Genomic DNA, 23,631 nt, shown 5'->3' on the forward strand with positions numbered 1-23,631 from the left:
TCTAACATTCAATCGTCATTTACTTGAAAACTTTCCTATGTAAGATGGCAACATTTTAATACTGTCGGATCGACAATGAAACGATCTTTCAGAATCAAGAAAAAAATAGGGGGTTGCTATTTAAAAAAATGTCGATGACGTCATTACTCGAAAACAAATGACGGTTGAAAATCGCCTTTTATGCTAAAATATGTATTTTTTAAATTAAAAATCGACCGAGCATTTTTCCCAAAAAAAAATTGTTTCGTTTTTACTGAATTTATTCCATACTTTAGGCGCGTACGGTATCTATGTATGTACCTCAGTACCAAAGTCTTTCTATAAATTGTAATATGCCTTCAAAAAGAGTTTTAATTTTTTTACGACGCCTGCTTCTTTTTAAGATATTAGTGATATTTGGAATAAGAGAATTCTTTGTGGTAGCTGAACATGCCTATTTCTTAGCTAAAACCAAGAGGTGTTTATGAACACTAAACAGTATTTTATTAAAAAAAAAATGTTATTTTCAAAATCTCTACAAACAAAAGAAAAATAACATAACACAAAACACTGTTTAAAGTGTTTTTATCAACATCTACGTTTTATGTTCAAAATAAATTTTGGTTACATCATTTACACTTAGTTATGAATCACTCTGTAAGAGATATTTCAAAAAGTCATAGAGGTTACCATTTAAAAAAGAACTTAACCGTTATATTTATCAAATATATCAAATTTTGTGTTTTTTGGATACTATTTTTTTTTAAATTTTAAATTCTATTACTAGAAAATTGTGCATTTTGCACTACTTCGAGGGGCCTATATAGTTATATCTTGAAATTACATATTTAATCAAATTTATAATTTTTTGGGCAAACAAAAAAACAAAAATCGTTTGTGCATATTATTTTTTAAATATTTTTCTGAGGTCAAGACGAAATCGATTGTAGCAAGACAAGCGTCTTTCTTTTATAGCACCATTTACTAGAAAGATCCGTTACATATACGGTCATGAGCTCCTTATACAGCTGCAAAGTGATCAACAGGTCAGATTAGATTGCCCAAGCTATCGATGTATTAGTATTACCACGAATAACACATAAGATTCTACAATAAAAGACTTTTTTTCCCTTGACACAGATCCACATTGCGACAAATATGTAACTATTTGTCTAGCAATCTGATCTATCATTTGTGGTTCTGTCATAAAATTTATTGCTGCGAAGTGCATGCTATGTGCTTCCGCAGTTTATTACACTGTTGTTGTTATTTTGTTACGGTTTATTTCAAAGCGATTAATCCGCAGATTCGTTTTGCGACGTATCTTTAGACGGTGCTCAATGAATCGAGACGCAATATAATTCTTTTCTTCCTACTGAGATACTTGAATTCCGTTTTACTTTAATGTCTCTTAATCGTGTCAAAATTTAATAAAAGTATATTAATGAAGACAAATATAATTTTTTACTGCAATAACAATTAATTGCTAGATAAATTAATAAGTATCCATTAGTGGTGTAGTTCCAACAAAATATATCTTGAAAAATATTGTAAGATATTGCAAATATTTTTATTCTAGTTTTTTTAGTTGTTTTACAGCAGTGGCGGTTTTACCATAAGAGCTGCGGAGCTGCAGAACACATACAATTTTATGTATTTAATCATATCAAATATCAACAAAATATTTAAAGAATCCAAATGTACTCGCGCTAAAATAAATCTAGGAGCTTATACAGGGTGATTCAAAAAACCGCTGACAGACTTCTAGGGTAGATAATACATATAAAATTAAGACGAAAAGTTTTAATAAACATAGGGTCGCAAATGCCTCCTTAACGAGATACAGGGCGTCAAAGTTTCTGTAAAATTAAACATTGTCTGCAATAATTCCAAAATGCCTGAACATTTCTATTTCAAATTTGCTATGCGTAGTTAGCACCTTAAGACCAATGTTTGATGTACTGCTCAAAATTTTATGAGCAGCAGTGTCGTAGAGACGGGGTCAACGTGACCCTTTTTTAAAAATATTTTCTGCGCCACTGCTAATTTTGTCTAAAGGGCACTATTTTCGTGTAAAGTGTTCAATTGTCTATCGAATTGGTCTCTTGCAAAATTTGGATTAAAGCAACCATTTTTAAAACAAACACCTTTGTAGAAAATTTGTAAATCCAATTTTATTTTCATTCATTTTAGTTTCGCATAGTAGGCTTGTGCTATTCAAAATAAAATTAAACATCGCCTGTCACTAATGTCAATGTGTACAAGTGAGTTAAGTAAACTAGATTATAAGCTTCTTTTTGTCATTTTTACGCTTTAATTTTACGGAAACTTTGACGCCCTATATCTCGTTAAGGAGGCATTTGCGACCCTATGTTTATTAAGACTTTTCGTCTTAATTTTTCATGTATTACTTATCCTAGAAGTCTGTCAGCGGTTTTTTGAATCACCCTGTATATTTATTTATTACGACGCGAGCTACGCCCTTCAATATATGCAACCTCATATACAAAATGTTTGCACTGCGATCAGTTAGATGCGTCCTTTGTTTTTATTGGCTAATCAGGCACGTGACCCAGTACACTTTTATATGGGCTTTTGTGGCTGCAAGAACGACAGCCACTGCTGCAGTAAATGCAGTAATATTTCGTACGGGGTTTATTTCTGCGAGCGGCACGTGTGAATATTTTCGTTTAGGCCTCTACGGATATTATAGTTATTAAAATGAATGGCGTTTCGTTTTTACAAAAAACTTTATTTGGCTCTCTACCTTATGAGGATAAACTAAAAATAAAAGAATTAGGTGGGCCAACACCACAATTAAATATTGAAGTTAGTGGAACAAGCCGAAGTAAATAAAGTTATAAAAGACAATTTAACAATAATGTATACACAAAAGCAGAGTGGGTGTGCGGGTGTGATATAAAAAATACACTGTTCTATTTTCCGTGCTTACTTTTCGGTGGGGATAAACCATGGACAATATACAGTGTGAAAGATTTAAGTCATTTAATGCATTAGGTAAAATAGACATAAGAAGTCAGTTAGATTCTGCATATTGGGATAATATACGGAAACACAATGAACAGGTAACGAAAAATCGTTATGTATTATCTAAAATCATAGATCGCATAAAATTTTGCGGAGCTTTCGAATTAGCACTTCGCGGACACGACGAGACAGAAAATTCGGACAACCCTGATGTGTTTCGTGGACTCATAAATTTTAGTGCAGATATTGACGACATATTAAAAGAACATCTAGCCATATGAGTATGACCGGGATTTTCTGTGATTGTACCGGGAAGTAGCTGTATGGTCCCGGATTTCGGATTTGCACGTATAACTCCCGGAATATATGTAAATATATATAAAAAAAAGATAAAGAAAAAGTCATAACACGGCGAGGAAAATTAAAATTCGTTGGGGAATCGTTGGTAAACTTCACAAACGATTTTTTTGTTTATAAACAATATTCAATAATTTAATAAAATATATTTAGTTTATTCCAATTTATTTATACCGTCAGTAGGTAATTCGTGAATAGATATTTCAAAAAGGTATCAATTTAAAAAATCGTTCTTGTGAAAATTTGTATTTTTGGAAAAATGGATTGTTCCTTGAAATTCAGAAGTGCCAGGAAAACGCGTGATCTTGAAAATTTTAGAGACTCCGGGCACTTAATATTCCGGAATTCAATTCAACAAATGTAACAACCCCAAGCAGAACACATTCAATCAATGTACACGCGCCGCCATTGTTTTACAGTAAGTTAACTATCAAATGTGTTTGACCTAAAACGATTAAATATAGTGTTCCCCCTAAGTTTCCGGTTTCAATCCACCATTTTAATTTTTTGCAAGCCGTTGCATAACCAACATCTAAATCTCCCAATTCCCTCCCCAGCCGGAAATAGTTCACTGACCGCCCTCCACCACCACCTCCGTAGCGCCGCTCCCATTGATACCCGGAACTAGAGCACGGCCGCTGCCGCGTAGACGGCGTGGCGCTGCTCCGGAGTGGCGCCGCGACGTCCAGCGGCGCCCGCCCGAAGCACAAGCACACTTCACCTCGAGCAACACGTTCCGCATTGAACCGGCCGCTAGCGGATGCGATTCTTGCGGCCCCCGCACTAGGTCGAGCGGTGCACCGCCATCATGCACAACAACAAGGTGGAGGACGGCGCCGTCAGGGACGAACGCCTCCAGCACGTCACCAAGTGCAAGGTTAAGATTGTAAGTTGGCTGTGTGTGTCTCTGTGTGTGCTTTCATTCAGTTTTCAGTTGTCAATCTCGATAATGCGGACGCGGTGTGCCGTGAGAGGTATCGGTGCGGTTTTGTTTTTCCAGAAGCCTATGATCCTTTATTTTTTGTTTTCTGTGTTGGCTTAACGATAATAGCACGGCACGCTATGGAAAGGTGCAAGATTAAGATTGTAAGTTGAATACATTTTATTTAGATTTAACAGCAGCTGTTGTGATTGCGGTAGGGTATGAACAAACCTAGCGACTTTTGGTAATATTGGCACTTCCATTGTCGAAAAGCTCAAACTTGATTTCTAAGATTTTATAAATCAAATAAGTAGAACCAGGGATGTTTATGTAATGTGCTGAGCTTTTATTTATGCCTCAGATGATGTCTTATTTGGACTAATATTTTGTGAATGAAATAAGTAATACTTAACGCCTTTTTATAATATAATCTGCACTTTTTCTTTATGCCTCAGTTAGTGATCAAGTTTTATTGGTTCTATCAACTATATTTAAAGTGATACGGTTGAGTAATATTATTTTCGCTTTTATTTTAACTTTTATTATAAGTTCTGAGGCGTCTGTTTGTTTCGAAAGTGTTTATTTTAAATTTAAACGTTCTGTATTGTCCAATTTAATAATGCACCTTTATATTGTTTTGTTTTAACCAGTTTCTCTATTTTACTACACTGTTCAATGAATTAGTAGTGCATCTAAGAATTTTGTGTTTTGTATTTTCTTTTACACGGCGGCAAATCATGTTTGTATTGCATGCTTTATTATTTTCATTTGGCTGGGCAAGTAGGCTCAATAAATTTATCTCAAATACACTGAGGAAAATATTTAATTGAAAGATATAAAATATATTAGTACCAATTAAATAATTTGTTTGTGTTTAGCGAATTAAATATCTTTTTGGAGTTAACAAGTTATTTGAATGAAAATACTAAATATTTGTTCTAAAAGATAACACTTGCACATAAAAAAAGGTGGTATGTACCCTTGATTTCACCTAAAAGGCTTTATGTAGTTTGACATGCTCAATCCGAATCTGAAGTCCGTTTGGCTCAAACACCCCAAAATTTTGAATAATTTGCTAAAAATTATGAAAAGCCGCTGAAAATCACGTTAGTGAGCGTAAAAAAATTGTTTTAAACTTGATCTAGTGAGTTTCTTTTGTATTTTGGGACGCTGAATTGGGTCTATTAGCTGTATCTCCACACAGATTTTGCAAAAAAAACGCAAAAAATAGCTGAAAATGGCAAAAAATCATATTAATGAGAAGGAGAAAATTTAGAAAGAGGTTTTCTAGATTAGATCAAGTGTCCTTCTTATAAATTTTATCGAGTCGTATTTGAATCTAAAGTTTGTTGAGCCTCATTACCCAAAAATTTTGCAAAAATCGTAAAATATCGCAAAAAAATGGAAATCGTGAATCCCAAACAATCATGAATAAATCTCATGGATATGAATTACTTCCAAATAAAGTCGTCTGGCTCGAACCAGGCTTTCTTTGATTTGCTCTTACACTTTTCTCACTCAACGAAGCTCAAAGAGACTTACGAGAATTTGCAGATAGTGTTGAAGAAAATAAACGTAATTTTTGGCGATTTTTCACTATTTTTTCACAATTACTCAAAATTTTGGGGTGTTTGAGCTAAACGGACTTCAGACTCGGATTCAGTGTGTCAAAATACATAAAATCTATTGGGTCCAATCAAAGGTACAAACCTTTTTTTTGTGTGTCGTTGTAATATAAATAGCTGAAATGAATTCAAATATTTGCTGTGCGCAGTTAAATATTTATTTCTTGAAATTAATATTTAATTGATATACTATATTATTGGAAAGACTAATTTTAAATATTAAATATGTTTTTTATTTATTTCTTTATTAAGAAAATATCCTAAAGAAGGAAAACAGAATTCAATACCCTGTATAGAAATTCAACTTTCTAAGAGTTTGATTTGATTTTTATAAAAAATTACATTTTCTTATTAATTTACGATTTCTCCTCTTCAGGATACAATCGTATAGGTCACACTGTATATAAGTATACATTTTAAAAAAAAGAATATCCGTGATGCTTTTTAAGTATCATTCCAATAAGAACTATCCATTTCACTCACACCTTACACTATGCATGTACAGTAATGGCTGATGCTATTCTACTCTACTTGCTCCGTGGTTACGTATTAAGTAGTGTAGTCACACTTAATTTTAGGGAATAAATTTATTTCATAAAATGTTTATGTTTGAAATTATTCGAATCGTTTCAGTCATTAATATCACGTGTTTTGACTGTCTGCTTGTTCCACCATCATCAACCGCAAGTAATAATTTTTCCGTACTAGGACATTCCCTAAAGTCAATGTTGTACTTAGCAAAGTTCATTAAGGTGACGATTTTTTACATTTGTATCTTTATCCCTTTCAGGCGTAAAATGATCCAAAAAACAAACTAGTAAAGTTAAGACTCTTAAGTGTTACAATGTAATTAAAAACCAAGTATTTATAATCAACTTCTCTGAAGCGTGCACTATGTTTAGTTACATAACAACCCGATATCTGATACAAAAACAAAGTAAGCGCGAACGTTAATCTCGAAACAAAACAAACACGCGATCTATTTCGAAAAACTGATTACAAACATTTGAATATCGGCGTCGAGAACTGACTTCTACAGCGGGTTTTGGTGTGAATGGGGGCTGCTCGTACTCCAAAACCAAAATAAACCATAAGGCCGGCCGTATGTTTTGATTCAGGTCAGTAGATATAATATTAGCGGTCGGTTTCGTAACACCGCCAGATTGGCGAGGCGGCTGCTTCCTCTTCGGAGTTGCCTCGATTTATTTGTTCAAGAGCATGTCGAGTCGATAGTTGGCGTAAACTCGCAATTTCAGGCATGGCTTGCAGAGCTCGGGTGCAACGAACCCGGTTTTTAGATCGAGGATAGCAATATATAGAGAGGAGCTGTTTCTGAATTCATCAAATATTGTGTTAAATTAACAAGCGAGTCTGGATGGAATATAAATGGAGATATCATTTTTCATCATCCGCCATTAGCATCATCATCAACATTACCATAATCATATTGAACTTCAGCTAACTGAAATTTTATTAAAGGCCTAGTAAAATTTAACCCTTCAAGCGAGAATGCAGTGACATTTCCGCCACAGATCATTATGTTTTCAGGGTCACTGATTACGAATCTGAGGTAAAAAATACAATTTGACAGTTGACAACTGCCAAAACAGTGTCATACTGACGAAGCGACTCCAGATCTTGGATAATGTTGCTGGTCAAGGGGTTTTTGATACCGCCTATTCCGAATCTGATATCAGAGATGCCCCTTGACAGTTAACAGCTGTCATATCGATGATGTCAAAATGACGGGATGAATTGGTTTTTCGAGAAAATAATTTCCGAGGGTTTTTTGGGAGTAGGAATTCCAAATTTGACGTTGAAAATCTCTCTTGACAGGCAATAGTTGTCATATCGAAACTCTCAAAAGGACCGATATCATCAAAATAATTTTGAAGAGTTTTTTAAGTTGCTGATCTCGAATTTAACATTGGGAATGTTCATTGGTAGTTATCAGCTGTCATGTCTATGTTGTCAAAATGATGACATGGATTAAAGATCCCGAAAAATCAATATCAACAGTCAAGAGGAATTTCTGAAGTCAAATTCAGATTCGGCAATGTGAAAAAAATATTTACCTGCAATATTTTCTCGACTTACTTCGTCAATTTGACCCTTCTTTGGCAGTTATCAATTGTAAATTTGTATTTTTAACTTAGAATTTGTAATCAGCGATCCCAAAAACCATCAATTATACATTTTCAGAAGAAAACTCACCAAACTCTCGTCAAAAATGATTTTTTCCAAAAAAACTTTTTTTAAATTTGTTTATTTATAACATTATTATAACAATTGATAGAACCTGGGCAATGGAGTGACGTCCTCGCATGGGTAGAGGTAACCAGAAAAATGCAAAAAACCGGGATTCAAGCGTTAAATTGAGAATTGAGGACAAAGATTGAAGTTATGGTGGTAACGTGGGTTACCACTATGCCTGTAAGGATCACCTACTGACATTACATACGTGAAAAGAAAAATTTTAAAAAAGTAGCGCCTTGCGTCAACAAGATCAATCAAGAGGTTGATTTTATAACTTAATTTTGCTACACCAACCGCCAGAAATATCTCACAATGAGACAATATATAATTTTCCACTATACAGTAATCACTGTAACACATTAAGCAGTATACTGTCCCGAGTGTTATTTTAAATTTCATTCAACTTTCGAATCTGACTTACAAAGCTGTTTGTAGAGCTCCTATGGACGAAAAGCCAACCAAAGATAGTTGCCGATGCTCGAGAGCATCTAGCCGACCATTCCTGTGAAGAAAAGCGAAAATCGAAATTTTCACCAATGTTTCGAATCGCCTCACTCACTCCAAGCCGTACCAGACGATATCGGGAGAGCCCAACGTTGTTGACAGAGCGACCGTCGACGATTCTTCCACCAAAACGCCAGGAATGTTGCAAAATTGAAGCTGGAATACGAGACGGTGTTACCTTAGATGTATCAAGTAAAGCAATCAGATTTCATGATGAGGATGTCAACAATTATAAATTGTCCAAATAGTGAGATGTCAGGATACAAACCAGAGAATTCACGGAGCCACCCCAGAATGTGATCGAACGTCGACTCTATATCCTTGCAGTTCAAGTACTAACCAATATTTGCCCTTTTGGTAATTAATATCCCGATTTCCATATTTTTGGCCGCCCCCGGTATACCTCCTTTCGACGAGCCGAGTCATCCAGCCAGCCCTAACCGACGAGACCGCGCAGCGCCGCTCACGGCGCTCCCGAACTTCACCCGCGAGTCCATCGACCTAATCGCAGTAGGCTAGTCGTAAGCACGCACATTTGTTGCTTTATTTCGCCGACGTTGGCTTCGTTTCCGGCATTTTGTGTTGCCGCACGTCCTCGCAGCCGCTTCCGGCCGTCTTCCGAACATCCCAGCGCCGTCACGATGACCGCGGCCGTCCGATCCATCCAAGCGGACCGAGGGGGTCGTTGTTTACATTCGCTTTTCGCACGCTAATTTACTAAGGGTCGCGTAGACGTAGGACATTCTTTTGTTTTCGGAAAGGGTAAGTCTAACCTCACTTTTCTGTTTATGTTTTTGGTGCTGTCAGACGGGATTGTCTTTGTTAATTAACCAGGAAGGGTTGCGTTGAATGAATATTAGAGGGAAAGTAAAAAATCGTGCATTATGCATGTGGATGTTTATAAACAAAAATCTCTTCTTGTCGCAACGTCAATAGGCCTTAATCGATAGTGCAACCGGGGTGTGACCTACATAGTAGGTGTAAAGGTTGATTGCCCTAGTTGGTGAGTTATCCGAGCTTAAGATAACTGAAGGGTGGTTTTTGTTTTATAATATTAGTTGTTAATTTTAATAACTAATTCTGTTTGTGCCTCGATTATATATAAATATTATCAAAAATATTGGTATTGGCAAAACCTAATATTTTTAACATTAAAGCGATGTTTTGCATTGTATTAGCTATGTCCTTTTCAAAATTTGGTTAGTGCAACTCTCTCGGTTTCGAAAATACAATACCTATGTATGTTTTCAGCCGCGAGAATTGAATAATTCCAAATATTTCGAATTTTCACCGCCAAGAACGGCGGTGACAACATTTTTAACATTAAGGCGATGTTTCGTATTGTATTAGCTATGTCCTGTCCAAATTTGGTCAGTGCAACTCACTCGGTTTCCAAAATACAGTACCTATGTATGCTTTCAGTCATGAAAATTGAATAATTCCAAATATTTCGATTTTGACCACCAAGAACGATAGTGACAACATTTTTAACTTTAAGGCGATGTTTCACATTGTATTAGCTATGTCCTATCCAAATTTGGTTAGTGCAACTCTCTCGGTTTCGGAAATACAAAACCTATGTATGTTTTCAGCCAGGAAAATTGAATAATTCCAAATATTTCGAATATTCACCACCGCAAAGGCGGTGACAACATTGAGGCCTAATACACATTATTTCGATTTCCCGAAAATAAACAATTTCCTGTCAACTTATTCGATTATATCTGTGGGTGTAGTTTTTCTGCTAAACGTAAGAATTTAGATATTCAACTATTACAAAATGTAATAAACGAATTTATTTCTTTCACCTTGTTGCCCACACACTTACAAAAAAAGTAGAACATATCTGGCGGACACTTTTAGATGTTTCTTTAGATAGTACAGACATTAATTATTTGGTAATAGTGTTGTTGTTACAGTGAAATATACTCGTGTAGTATAGCTATTCGGTTTGGGATAGTTGGCTATCATTTAATTGGCCCTACTGTACTTCCTGAGAGATTTAACACAAAACATTAAACTTCGTAACGATTTATTCTAGTTATTGGTTGTTGTACCACTAAATATTCTTCATAACATGTAATATTTACATGATGAAGCCTCTCCTTAGCGTCCGATGGAAGTTGGGAATCATCTGCATACTGTTTTTTTTTTCTAACCGACGATATGGACAAGACAGCGTCAGTCCATGGACACCCAGTAGTCTGGATATAAACACAATGGATTTTTACTTTTGGGGATACATCAAACACCTTGGTGCAGATGCAATTCGAAATTAGCATCAGCACTTTTTGAGTCAGGAGAAATTTTTAAGAACGATGTAGATAATGCATTGAAGTATGTGGTGAACTTTGAATTAAAAATCCGTGTTGTAGCTGCTACAGGCGTATCTTTAGCAACTATAGGGAGAATTTTAAGTAAAAGTGACGAATTAAAAGCTCTAAACAATGGTGATGATGAAGTAAAATCCTAAAAAACGCAGAATATGTACAAAAACTGACATACGAGAATGGGAATAAATGGATAATAGAAACATGATTTATAAGTGGCACAAAACACAAGGATGTTGAGTTGCTCCGACACAATTACAAAAAAAAACACCATTATTAAAAAACTTAGGTTCAGGTGGAGGAAGACTAAGAACAACGAAGGGTGCTAATAGAAGACTGATATTCGTGCTGTCAGCCAAGGTAGGCCAATTGTCTTTTTTGATTAAATTTACATTCACGCTGGCCATACTAATTCCAACAGTTGGACAGTAATGGTTTGCTATCAACCATATCTAAAGGAAATCGATTAGTTATTGTTCAAGGCGGTGGTAAAATGGGTTTTATCCTTAAATGTCTGTTGATTTTTAAATCTGGGAGCAAATCCGAAGACTACCATGACGACATAAATTCGAAAAAGTGTGAGAAGTGACTTACAGAGAAGTTGGCTTCAAATATCCCCCCAAATTATGTTGTTGTAACGTATATTGCACCATATCATAATGTACAAGTACAGAAAGCGCCTACCTACCTATAACACAAGAAATAGATTGGTTAATAAGTAAAAATATACATTTTGCTCCGAATTTGCTTAAACCACATGAAACTATTAAACATAATAAAACCAACAAATTATTTTCAAATTCGATCATCCTGATTTAAACCCGATTGAAATGATAAGGGCTCAAGAACATACCAAAGAAAATTGTTTTATTTAAATTAGAAGCTGTGAAAACTCCGACAGAAGAATGGTTGTATTTTATTTAGAAATATTGACAGCAACCTACTAGATAATGTATCAATATAAATTAAAATACACAACTTGCAGTGAAATATGTTTTATTTTTTCCACAAAAAACGGTGCATCCTACGGAAAAAAAATGAAGAGACCAATTTCATTCAGAATTGATGGCGGATTTCTAAAAAAATATAAAAACGGGAAAGAGTCAATGACGTCCCATTTTTTTATTAAAAAAAGGTTGTGGTATTCTCGCACGAACACCACTGGCGCAAGTAAAAATATTCGGATCACCCCAAAATAGCACATTTATCCCTCCCAACCGTTTTTCAAATTTCGAGTCAATATCCTTAAAACTTCAAATAATTAACAAAAATAAATAAAAAATTAAAACACTGTATCCCGGAAACGAAGCATACTTTTTTTACAAAATAAGTTCAGCAACCACCCCCTAAAATAGTTTGTACTTATTTACAAACACTCAGTATATTTTAATATTCCGTAAATATCGCGGAAAATTTCAAAACACGCCCCTGCATCAGTAAATTGTTACAATAATTCCTATAACAGAACTTTATTGGCTTATTCTTGGAAATCAATCTCAACAAATATTTTATGGACCGTACTGTCGGCAATAATCAAATTGCACCGGAGAAAATTTCACCCTGTAGTACAATGGCAGCGATGCGACGTATTCTAAAAGGAAGATAAGGAATAACCCGACCGTTATTTGTTATTACTGAGCCTATTTTCAAATATTGACACGCAGAGTCGTTTCCGTATGCCCTTTTACAGCGCGCGTACCGCATGACACATTAAACGTCGGTATTAATAGATACGGCGTTTACATAAACGATCCCAAAGAGGATTTATTTTACCTTCTCCCGTTTTGAGAAGTGCTTTCCCTTGTTGTTCTAAGGCGTACCGTTTGTTTTCACTTTCCCATAAAAAGCGATTCTTTTGATTTCAACGGTCACAGCCGATCAATCGAACTCTGTAAACATTAAAACAAATTACTGAGATAAATTTTTTGAGGAATTCAGTTTGCTTTCCCGCAACAGCAATAAACCGTTTATAATTTATGTATCCCGCTCCCCGAACGAATGTACGTACAAGTAAAGCAGAACTTATTGAACTATAAAAACAAGAAATTATGTAATCGTACACATAAAATAGCGTGTAGTATCCATTACCGGCCGCAGACGAAATAAATAAATCTTTCGAATGGCCAGATATTTATGAAGCGCGTCCACATAAACACGTCTAACAGCCATGCATTTAAACAAACAAGAGTTATAAAGAGTTATAAACACTTATTCAGTTTTGAGCACCAATAAACAATTTTAGTAACAGTAAAGGAATCATAAATTCGCTGGAATCAAATAAGCTGCTGAATAAGTCATTTGACACCCTCTCATCCGCCATTTTTTCGAATTCAAAGGATTGAGTTGGAATAATGAAATCTACCAATAGACCAGGGCGGATCTGTCGAAATATCCCTCTTCATGGATGTAAGAGAGGGCAAGCAAATTTTTGCTGCAATACCTTCAGTACAATTCACATAATAAAAGTGTAGATCCCTAGATCTGGGCGAGGTCCGGAACATTTTCATAATTGCAAAAATGTTTAAAAAATTTAAAGAAATAACTATTTTATCCTAGTTTTTTACTTATATCTTGGAATCTATGCATTTTGGAAGAATATTGAAGAGGAAAAAAAGTTTTAGAATTGAATTTTGCACAATATACTGTAAGTTAAAAATGTTTAAATTTATAACCGATGTTGCAAAATAGCAATAATTGATGAAAAAAGGCAAAATAATCAAGTTTTTTAGACATATTTTTTTAAATATTTTAATTGCTACGAGGGCATTCTAATTTTGGTAAAAAAAACCTTTAGAGTATAATGAAACAACACACCAAATTTCATTAAAATCAGTTCTATAGTTTTCGCAAAATAATTTTGACAAAAAAGTTAAATGCCGTGTATTGGTTCTCGAGATATAAACGGTCAAAGTTTATCAGCATTTACCGTTAATTTATAAACAATTTAGCAATAATCTTTGATCCAATAGCTTCGTTTTTCCGAGTTCTAAGCTGGAAAAAATGTTCATATCCATAAGTTATCGGCAACATAGATAAATCAGCGGAAAAGCTCAAAACAGGAAAAGTGGAGGAGGGGGCTTTCGCTCCGAGACTGAATTCGGAGGTCCAAAATGCGAAGGTACGAAAAAAATTGCATTATCTCGGCTTCTAATGGACCAATTTCGATCTCTTTTTTTTGATTCGATGTCTCGCGAGCCAAGGAATTCGAATATCGTAATGCCAACTGTCTAATTTGCACATATTTTGATATAAACAAAGTTTATTGTTTATGCATACTGTATATTTTATCCTATGCTATTGCATTTTTTCAATGAAAAAATTTGTTTACGTATATATTTCATTACTCTGAATATGAATACATTAGTTAAAATTATTACAATTATTGAAATAATTTTTGGTTTAAACAAATTATTATTTTTTATTTGGAAATTCACTTTTTTGTTAAATACAGATAAAATTAAGAAAAAATAGTACTTTAAAATTATAATTTTTGAAAAAACTAAGTTGCAAATTGATAAATGTAATCCAATTGTTTAAAAATAAAAAAAGAGTTTTAACTTTAAAATTTTACTGTGGCCTTCCTAATCAACCGATTTCAATTTTTAAAAAACCATTTGAAAGTTTGAGCGATCTCTATGTAAAAAAATTTTAAATTTTTTTTGCGAAAACTATCAAACCGATTTTAATGAAATTTGGTGTGCTGTTTTATTAAACGCTAAAGTTTTTTTACCAAAATTAGAATGCCCTCGGAGCAATTAAAATATTTTTTAAAAATTATCCAAAAAACTTACTTATTTATAAGGGATATAAAAAAATCTAAAATTTTTGGGTGAATTCCAAAGAGCTGTAACTTGGAGGGAAATGGTCGTAGAGAGAATAAAAAAAAGAAAATTGAAGCTTCAAGTTTCTAGTTTTCGGATCTGGAGTTTAAAATTTTTAACGTGAGTGGTTTTTAAGTAATAAGAAAACCAACGAAAGAAAATGTTTCCAAATTTTTGCTCGTCTTTAAAAAGATTTTTTTTTTAGGTTATTTCACTGTAAAGCTCTTTTAGATAATCTAATTCCATTCTATTTAAGCAGTTCCAGAGCCCCGTACGATGATTTGTCGCCGATTTATCGTCAATCAAAGCAAAAAAGTTCTTTTTGTCTTTGGCAATCAATTATTTGGGAAGTAATGATCGTACAAAATCTAGGTATGGTTTTGAAAAAGTATTCTCTATAAATCGTAATTACCTACTGGTTTTTGATAAAACAATTTTTTTCGAAAAATGTTGAAAAAAAGGTAAAAAATTGCATAATAATTAGGGATATATAAATAACTTGGCAAATAATGGATAAACTAAGGATATTGACTGTAACTTTTCAACCTCAAAGTGTTCTAAAGAAACCTGACAGTTTCAAAGCACTGCGATTTTTTCCTAGAATGTTTATTGTCTTTTTTGCTGAAAATCAATCAACACTGTTGATGCCCATTGACTTTTCCACGATTTTTCTGGATTTTCAGCAATTTTTTGTGATTTACTCAAATGCTGTCGGTGCTGGAGTTAAACTAACAACGAATTCAGATTAAACGCGTTAAATAAACTTGTGAGATCTCCAGATCAGCCCATGTTTTTATCTGTAGCCTGCATTATTGTTTACATGGTCTTCAGCTAGTATGTAAAAAACGAAGGTCAAGCATTGTAGTTACACCCTGTATATATTTCTTCCAATATCGTATTAATTGAGGTAACTGGGCAAGTATACAAACGTTACTAACTTTCATTCGATTTGGGAACTCTTGGCGATAAAAAATAGATTGTAAATTTTTTCATTTGCATTGTAAAAAATTGCAAAACCGGCGGGTTGTGACATAATAATTCAGTCATCAGCCAAGGTTGTGGGCTGTCTGCATCAGCACACCTGTAATGCATAAGATAATTAGCCACTTTATGTGGTCGTGCATAATGTCACCGACAGAAATGGCAACGATTAGCCTAATAATTTCATTTGTTTGAATACGACTGTCACGACCGATTGGGAATACTTTTACATTTTTATCATCTACCAAAAAGGAACGTCTAATTTGGGCAGACTGTCGTCAGTAGTTTTTGGCAGACATATAATTATTTCAAGGTAAAATTGTTAATAAAAAAAAAGACTGTTTGTCTGATACGTCTGTTTTGGAATAAATGTCAAATGTGTGCTTCTGTTTGAGTATTTTATCATTAGGAAACAATAAATAAACCTCTCCATAACAGATACTGACAAATGTTATTGACAAAATATTATAGCATCTACTTACTCCTGGAATATATTTGCCCAGATCAACGGCAATAGTAATATCACTTCAAATAGTCAGAACAAACGTTGTTTATACAAAGTGTCGTCTATTAACACATCCTGCAATTTATTAGGTAATTACTTATAAGAAAAGGAATGTTTAACTGTTCATTAGAATATTTCCGGTCGCTTCGTGCTGCATCGAATATTTGAAGTAACATGACTGTCTTACTGAGTTTCCCGAAAATAACAAATATACCTCTTAAAGAGTGAAAATTGTTCCAGTCTATACAGATCTTAAACCTGTAGCAAAACTTTGCTGAAATGCATGAATGAGGATCTCAGAAATGTTGTTGGTCAAATGAACATATATGTATAATAGAAATTTTCTACACATTATATACAAATTATTATAGTTTTTTACCTTTAACAGGAAACTATTTTAGGTACGCCTATGAAATTCATTAAATTTTATTGCTAGGCGTTTTTATACATGTTCAACTGACTTCGGAAAGACATGTGTGTAGATTTTATATAAGGAATCTTTTTTATTTTAGTCAGCGGTCTATCTTTTCTAAACTAAAACTATAGGTACCTGATGATAGTTATCCAGTTTATCCTTCATTGAAAACTAGAACACGATAGTTATTGCTATATTTCCTGCATCTTGGAATTGAAATGTCTATCGACAAGTTTCTAGTTGAGCCCTTATACAGATATAATTTGTGATGGACATATATAAATATCTGAGATATTAAATTTCATAATGAATTTCATGGTCACACGATAAATACGTTGGATATAATGATATTTTATACCAAACCCCCTTATCTGTCTGTCTGTATGTCTATCAGTCTGTCTATCTGTCTGTTTGTCTATCAGTCTGTCTATCTGTCTGACTGTCTATCTGTCTGTTTGTCTATCATTGTGTCTATCTGTCTATCTACCTCTCTATTTCTCTGTTTGTCTGTCTGTCTGTCTGTCTGTCTATCTATCTGTTTTAATCTCTCTCAACGCCTCTGTCTCGACGTATCTCACTTTCTTGGCGTATTTATATCTTTATCTCTTCAAAACATGCATATTTGCTTTATATTTGAATTTTGTGACCCTACCTTTTTTCCAAAAAAGCTATTCATTACTTCGTCTACACAGTAAACTGTTCAGCAGCTTAAAATATATGTACAAATTTAAAGATCATCATGTACATTAAATTTTCTAGATACTACATCTAATGGCGAAAAATGTTCTCTGACAAAATAGGAATCAGATACCTATTTATAAGGAAATCTATGTCCAAACCTTGAACCCTCGTAATTTTTAATCAGTCTATTGTTAGACCGACCTAGAAAGATTTATTACGAATTAAGTATTTCGTCGCGCTCTATTTCTCCTCCGACCATTCCGCTGTAATCCGTAAGTTCCAATATCAGCGGAATAATTATATATAACCGCGGTCTATCCTTAACATTCACGAACTAGAATACAGTGAGGTCGCAACGAAAGTCATAATTAATTTTAAATCCGAAAATCACGAACATTCAGTCCTTGGGTCGTATAATAATAGGTAGATGATCTAATTGGGAGCGATCATTGTACAGAATACAGACCCCGCGGTTCTATTTTGCGGTTTGGCTTTTCTCTGAAGTCGTTTTAATTTTAACGTGCTGTTTGAAATAAGATAATGAAATTTTTATAGTAGTATTTAAGAGAAATAATTTGGACTGTAATTTTATAAATACATACATGTTGTTGCACATGTAACACAGTTAAAAAAGGAAAAATAATAAAATTTAAACTTATGTCGCAGGTAGTATTTATACAAGGTGTTAATGAACTTATGTCAAATATGTTTACCACATGTCCGTTATGTCAAAATGAGGTAGGTAATTACACGGATTTGTGTTGAGTAAAATGTAATTTTAATATCTGACACACCTCAACATTACAAGGAGCCACCTTTTGAGAGCTGCTGATTTTCATAGAAGATGTTCGATGTACCCACCATTTGCTTGCACGCAAGCTTCAACACGACGTATCCAATTCGCTCTAACTAGGCTGCCGCGGCCTATCTAGCGATCGGGAATGGCACGTCTTTCAATAACTCCGGCAAGCGATTTTGCAAGAAATCTAGATATGAGGCACTGTCTAAGCGTCTAGGCAGTTCAAAAGGTCCTATTAAAGTGTCATTAACGATACCGGCCCACATGTTCACTGAAAACTGTTGCTGAAAGGCACCGTGACGTATTTCGTGTGGATTTTCGATAGTCCAGTCTTGTGGACGTTACATACACCATGTCGATTGAAACATGCTTCATCTGTAACAAATATTTGCGATGTAAATTGAAAATTTCTTGCATGTTCCTGAAGCAACTATTCGCAAAAAACTCGACGTAGTGGAAAATCTTCAGAAGTAAGCCCTTGAACACGCGAAATAGGTATGAAGTGGGTACAACTGAGCTTCTCGTAATGTCCGCCGCACAACAGGATGCGAAATATTTATCTACTTACTGTGCGATATTTCTGATGCTACGATGCGGATCTTCTTCGATGGGGAGATCTAAAATCATCTCCTCGACATTTAAGATTTAAGATTTAAGATTCGTGGTCGCCCTGGGTCACCGTTGCGACCTCGACGCGGTTGTCCTCCACCGGTCGGTACCCAAAACTCTTTGCGCCACAGCAACAAATGTTCGCGGTGCAGGGACAAGTCGTTCAGGATATCTTGCACGGTACGCTTGACAAGCTCTGTAGGCATTTTCGTTTGCTTCGCCATAAATTATGAGCATGTCGTAATATTCGCGATTGCTAAATAAATGCACCATTTTCAAAAGAAAGCCTGAAAATGCGGCTATTAAATGCACTCTCGAAAAACAGCACAGCAATCACTACAACAATGCATTATTACAAACTGACTTTCGAATATAGTCCGGCTTCATAAGAAACCTACAAACTCGTAAAAAGTGTTACAGAATTTTTTGTAAGTGCTCGCCGCGATAAAATACATGTATTTCAGCAGTTCCAAAACAGTTTTAAACATATTTTTAATTAGCTTTTTTCTCTATGACCTTAAACTTCCGATACAAGTTTGTGACACCAGTTAACTGAGTTTTTGCTCCTTCACTCCTTTAAATTTTTGACATAAGTTCATTAACGCCCTGTATATGTTATTTGTATCTTAGAAAAACTATTTTGAAGTATTGTATGTGTAAAATGTAGGAGATTGTATTAAATTTCAGACAGTGACATAACATTAAAATAATAAAATTGATAATTATGGAAATTACAAGGAAAAAGTACCTAACAATTTTATTCATTATTTATATTTTCCCCTCGTTTCTAAATTTGCTTTGATAAATGGACAACAGGTACTAAAAAATTTATTCGAATGCTCCGTTAAATAAATAATGATGGTTGTATATTCTATTATGAAGGAAAACATTGTAATCATGAACGAATGTCTTAAAAGCATATATTTACAGACTTTTACTTCTGTAACTGTCTACATGGATCTCATTTAATTGCATCCTTTCTTTCCTTTTCTATAGTAATTTATGTTACACTTCATTGCTCCGCAATTATTTGTATACAACGTGTAACAAAAATGATTCGACAAACTTCGAATACATAAAGAACGAAAATAATAAGAGTAAGACATATATAATTTTTGATGTTGAAGTTCCGACAAAAATAGTGTCTAGGCCTCTGATTTTAAAAAAAAATCCGTTGAAGTTTTTTAATTATATTTGAAAAAAATATATCCTTGTCATTCTCCGGCACTGTTTTCCGTTTTGGAGTTATTCGATTTAAAAAAAAACACAATTTTAGTTCATATATCGCATTATCTTAAATGAAATAACATGACAATAACAAAATCAAGAATATTTTTTTCCAAATAGGGTTATAGACAAAAATCTGTCAATATTTTTTAAGTTAAACGTAGAAATTCTACTGAATAAAGGCAAATTGTTACTTAAAATCTCCGCAACTGAGTTGCATAACTTAAAATAGTTTATACGGCTTACCTCCACTGTTTTTGTGAGTTTTATACGCCCCCGAAGTTTGTTGGTTCATTTTTGTTAAAACCCTGTACACATTGCTTGATTATACAGGATGTCTTGCGTTAACGGCCCATTAGAATATTTCAGAGACTACTTCGATTTCAATTTTGAAAATGTAGGTTTTGGGGTTTTCGAGGGTGCTCTCTTTAAATAAAATAATGCCATTATTGTAGCACTTCCGGTTATACCGGAAGTCGCCATCTGCTTGCTTATTTTAAATGGAACACCCTGTATATTTTTGTATATTTGGATTCTATGCGTAATTTTAAGGGGACTTTTACGAAGTTTCCTATATCTATATCTAATGGTCTAGATATTTCAATTATATTAAAAATATTGCTTTTCGATAGCCTGATTCAAAATTGCCTATTTTTTACATCGTGCAAGCTAAAGTATTGATATTTGGGAGGAAGATAAGGAGGATGCCTATCATTTATTACAGTTACTTTAAAAACTATTTCATTTTACACAGGGTGGTAAAAATTTATTGTCAAATTTGGTTAACTTCGAACCGCCAAAACTAAATGGAACACCCTGTATATTTAATCAAAATCTGTTGTAGAATTTTACTTTCTATCTGTCCATATTCACTTCCCTATACCTACACTCTTTTAATTTTTCTGTTATTGACGATTTTTGTGATTAGTAATTAAAATGATCCAATTTCGTGCGAGAATGGCTGTGAAATTGTTAGTAAACTCAAAAACAAAGTCATCATTTGTTGTTAGTTTGACAGTGGTAGTTAAATATTGATTTTTAAAGAATATTGATTACTTTTCATTTAATAATGATTTTCTATGTTTGATCGTCTTCAAAATATATGTATAGGTATCTATATATTATTTTTTTTTTAATTTGACTCAATTCACTACATGTTAAATTATTTTAATAGATGACAATGGTTTTACCACCAGCCTTAAGAAGATTTTAAATAAAATTGGCTTAGTCAGAAAATAAAGACCCTTTTTTCCTTGCCCTATTCCGACACTACAATCTTATTATCACTACATATTTGAAAAGGACGAAAACTATTTGATAATTTCCACAATTTTTGGAGATTTACGGCAGAAAATTCGACATATTACTATGCACAGTAGTATAAATATCGCAACCTCCCCCTAACCCACACCGTACCGGCGCCGCCGCCGACCCACTCGATCCTCCACGCTCCGTCGGCCGTGCACCCACACACCCATCGTTTATTCATCCGCTCATTTCTTTCTTCCGGCTGTTCCAGTACAAAATCACCAACATGCAGCGCTGCCCGTACATCCACGAGATGAAAGAGCGCCTCCTCGGAGAACAGGTCCCCATGGAAATCATCCCCAAGAAGATCCCCACGCCGCCGCCCTTCGCGATGGACCAGCAACAGCAGCAGCTAGTGCACCAGCAACCCGTCGCCACCGTAGTCAAAGTGAGAAATATCCGTAGTCATTTTCAGGGAGCATTTTTAAGTTCATTACATCTAGTTTTAACTGTGTATGGAACTTGTTGAAATAACCAATTTTTTCTCGAAAATAAGAAAAATGCAAGGTGTAAGTATGTACTAATCTCGCTGACGCGTATATGGGAGGTCAAAATAACGCTAGGATTTCCTATATATATATTTTTTTGTCTATGTTCCACCTAACCGAGATATTGAGCCCAAAAGATAAAATCTAGAGATCTACGTTTTGGGTTCTAACATTAAAATCACATTGTATATTTTGATGAAATTTTGGTATAGTGCAGTACAGACAATGACTATGAAGATATGTTAAAACTGTTTTTTTGTTACCACAAAGAATTCAAAAACACATATTTTTTCAAAATAACTGAAAGTATTAGTTTAAGGTACTCTGAAGATTTTTCTTTATGCAAAGCACTCTTCATTTATTTCGACAAAAGAAACGTTTTTCGAGATAATCCGATTTTGAAACAGGCAGCAAGAAGAGTGTCTATTGTGTTACAAATTATTTTGTATATCATTTAACTCTGCCAAATCAAAAAACCTTTAAAATGCTAAGTCGTAGCTTAAGAGAAACAAATTAAAAATAAACTTATACATTATAATAGAAAATACAAATAAATAAAAAAAAAGTGGTCAAAATCAACTCTCCATTACACCTTTTTACACTTAGTATTTTCGTGTGTTAAATGAATGAGTTCTTTTGACACCACATAAAAAGGCTAATGGATGGAAATTATAAAAAAAATTGCATTCAATTGTTGCTACAGTGACAGTAAAAGACTGTTTTAACATCAAAGCAAATCATCGATCTGTAATACTCTGCTCCAAAATTGTATCAAAATATACAGGGTAATTTTAAAGTAAAAACCCAAAACATAAATATCTAGGTACCCCTATTGGCCCAATATCTCCTTAGAAGGAACGTAAGGATAGAGAGTAGTATTGTTATGTTGAACTCCCCTAAGTATACACTTCCGAGAGATTAGAAGATATTTACCGGAAACCCTGTATAATCCTCAAAATTTAAATTATCTCTTATTGACAAGATCCTGTTTAATTACATTAGGAAAATGACATTTGACTATTGAATTACCGCATAATCACTGGTTTATTATTTTTATAAATTTCAGTCTTGAAATCGTTTTAAATCATAGCAAATCGGTAAAATAGTTATTCCAGAAAATCCAGTTCCATTTAGAGTAGAAAAAATACTGGTTAAAAACCAAACTTGAAAATTTGAATCTATGAAAATTTGCATTTACAATTAATAAATTAGTTCTTTCTGTTTGTTAAAATAAATTAACGAATAGAAACATTATAAAATTGTAGAAATATACACTGTGGTATATTTTAAAAGGATACCATTGAAAAAGAGATGTTTATTATATTCTTTTTTAAAGATTGAGTTTAAAAATCTAAAATTCTTAAAATCATTTTAATTTTTTTTCTGAAATTCCCTTGACGAATTCTAAATATATTTGATGATAATTTCTAAAATACATAATTTGTGATATACCTATAATCTGGAATATGATTAACCTAAATGAAATGCAATTATATTTTCTGAAATAAAAATTACTATTTCTGAAATTTATAAAAGAAAGGTTCTGCTCCAAATTAAATTATACAATATAACTTTCTAGAAAGCTGTGCTTCGAGCTACTCGCATTAATTAACCCGATTTTTATTATTACATGTATTATTAACACCGAATAGATTTTTAACTTCATTTTCGTGTAGTCGTTACACAGTAGCCCCCAAATCGCGCACAGAAATAGAAGCACATCCATTTTATCAGACGTAATCAGATCGAAATTCCATTATCCAGTTCGTGTCTGTATGGATGTAACAAATCTCGTTGGCGTATGGTTTCTGTCTCTCTATCAATCATACGACCGAC

At 33.8% G+C, this 23,631-nt stretch overlaps 1 protein-coding gene across 4 annotated transcripts in view; it reads left to right on the plus strand.

The window, feature by feature from the left end:
• Positions 1–23,631, plus strand: part of LOC108912095 — a 71,937-nt gene that overhangs the window by 13,876 nt on the left and 34,430 nt on the right. For 3 of the 4 annotated variants that reach the window (XM_023455389.1, XM_023455392.1, XM_023455391.1), the window contains exons 1-2: positions 4,272–4,410; positions 21,519–21,695. In XM_023455389.1, the coding sequence (XP_023311157.1) occupies positions 4,387–4,410; positions 21,519–21,695 (201 nt within the window). In that variant the 5' untranslated portion in view covers positions 4,272–4,386. Of the gene's footprint in view, positions 1–4,271; positions 4,411–21,518; positions 21,696–23,631 lie in introns of those variants that run through there. The other variant, XM_023455390.1, reaches the window with a different exon arrangement.

This window comes from Anoplophora glabripennis, unplaced genomic scaffold, assembly GCF_000390285.2.
Source record: "Anoplophora glabripennis isolate ALB-LARVAE unplaced genomic scaffold, Agla_2.0 scaffold6, whole genome shotgun sequence".
Taxonomy (NCBI): domain Eukaryota; kingdom Metazoa; phylum Arthropoda; class Insecta; order Coleoptera; family Cerambycidae; genus Anoplophora; species Anoplophora glabripennis.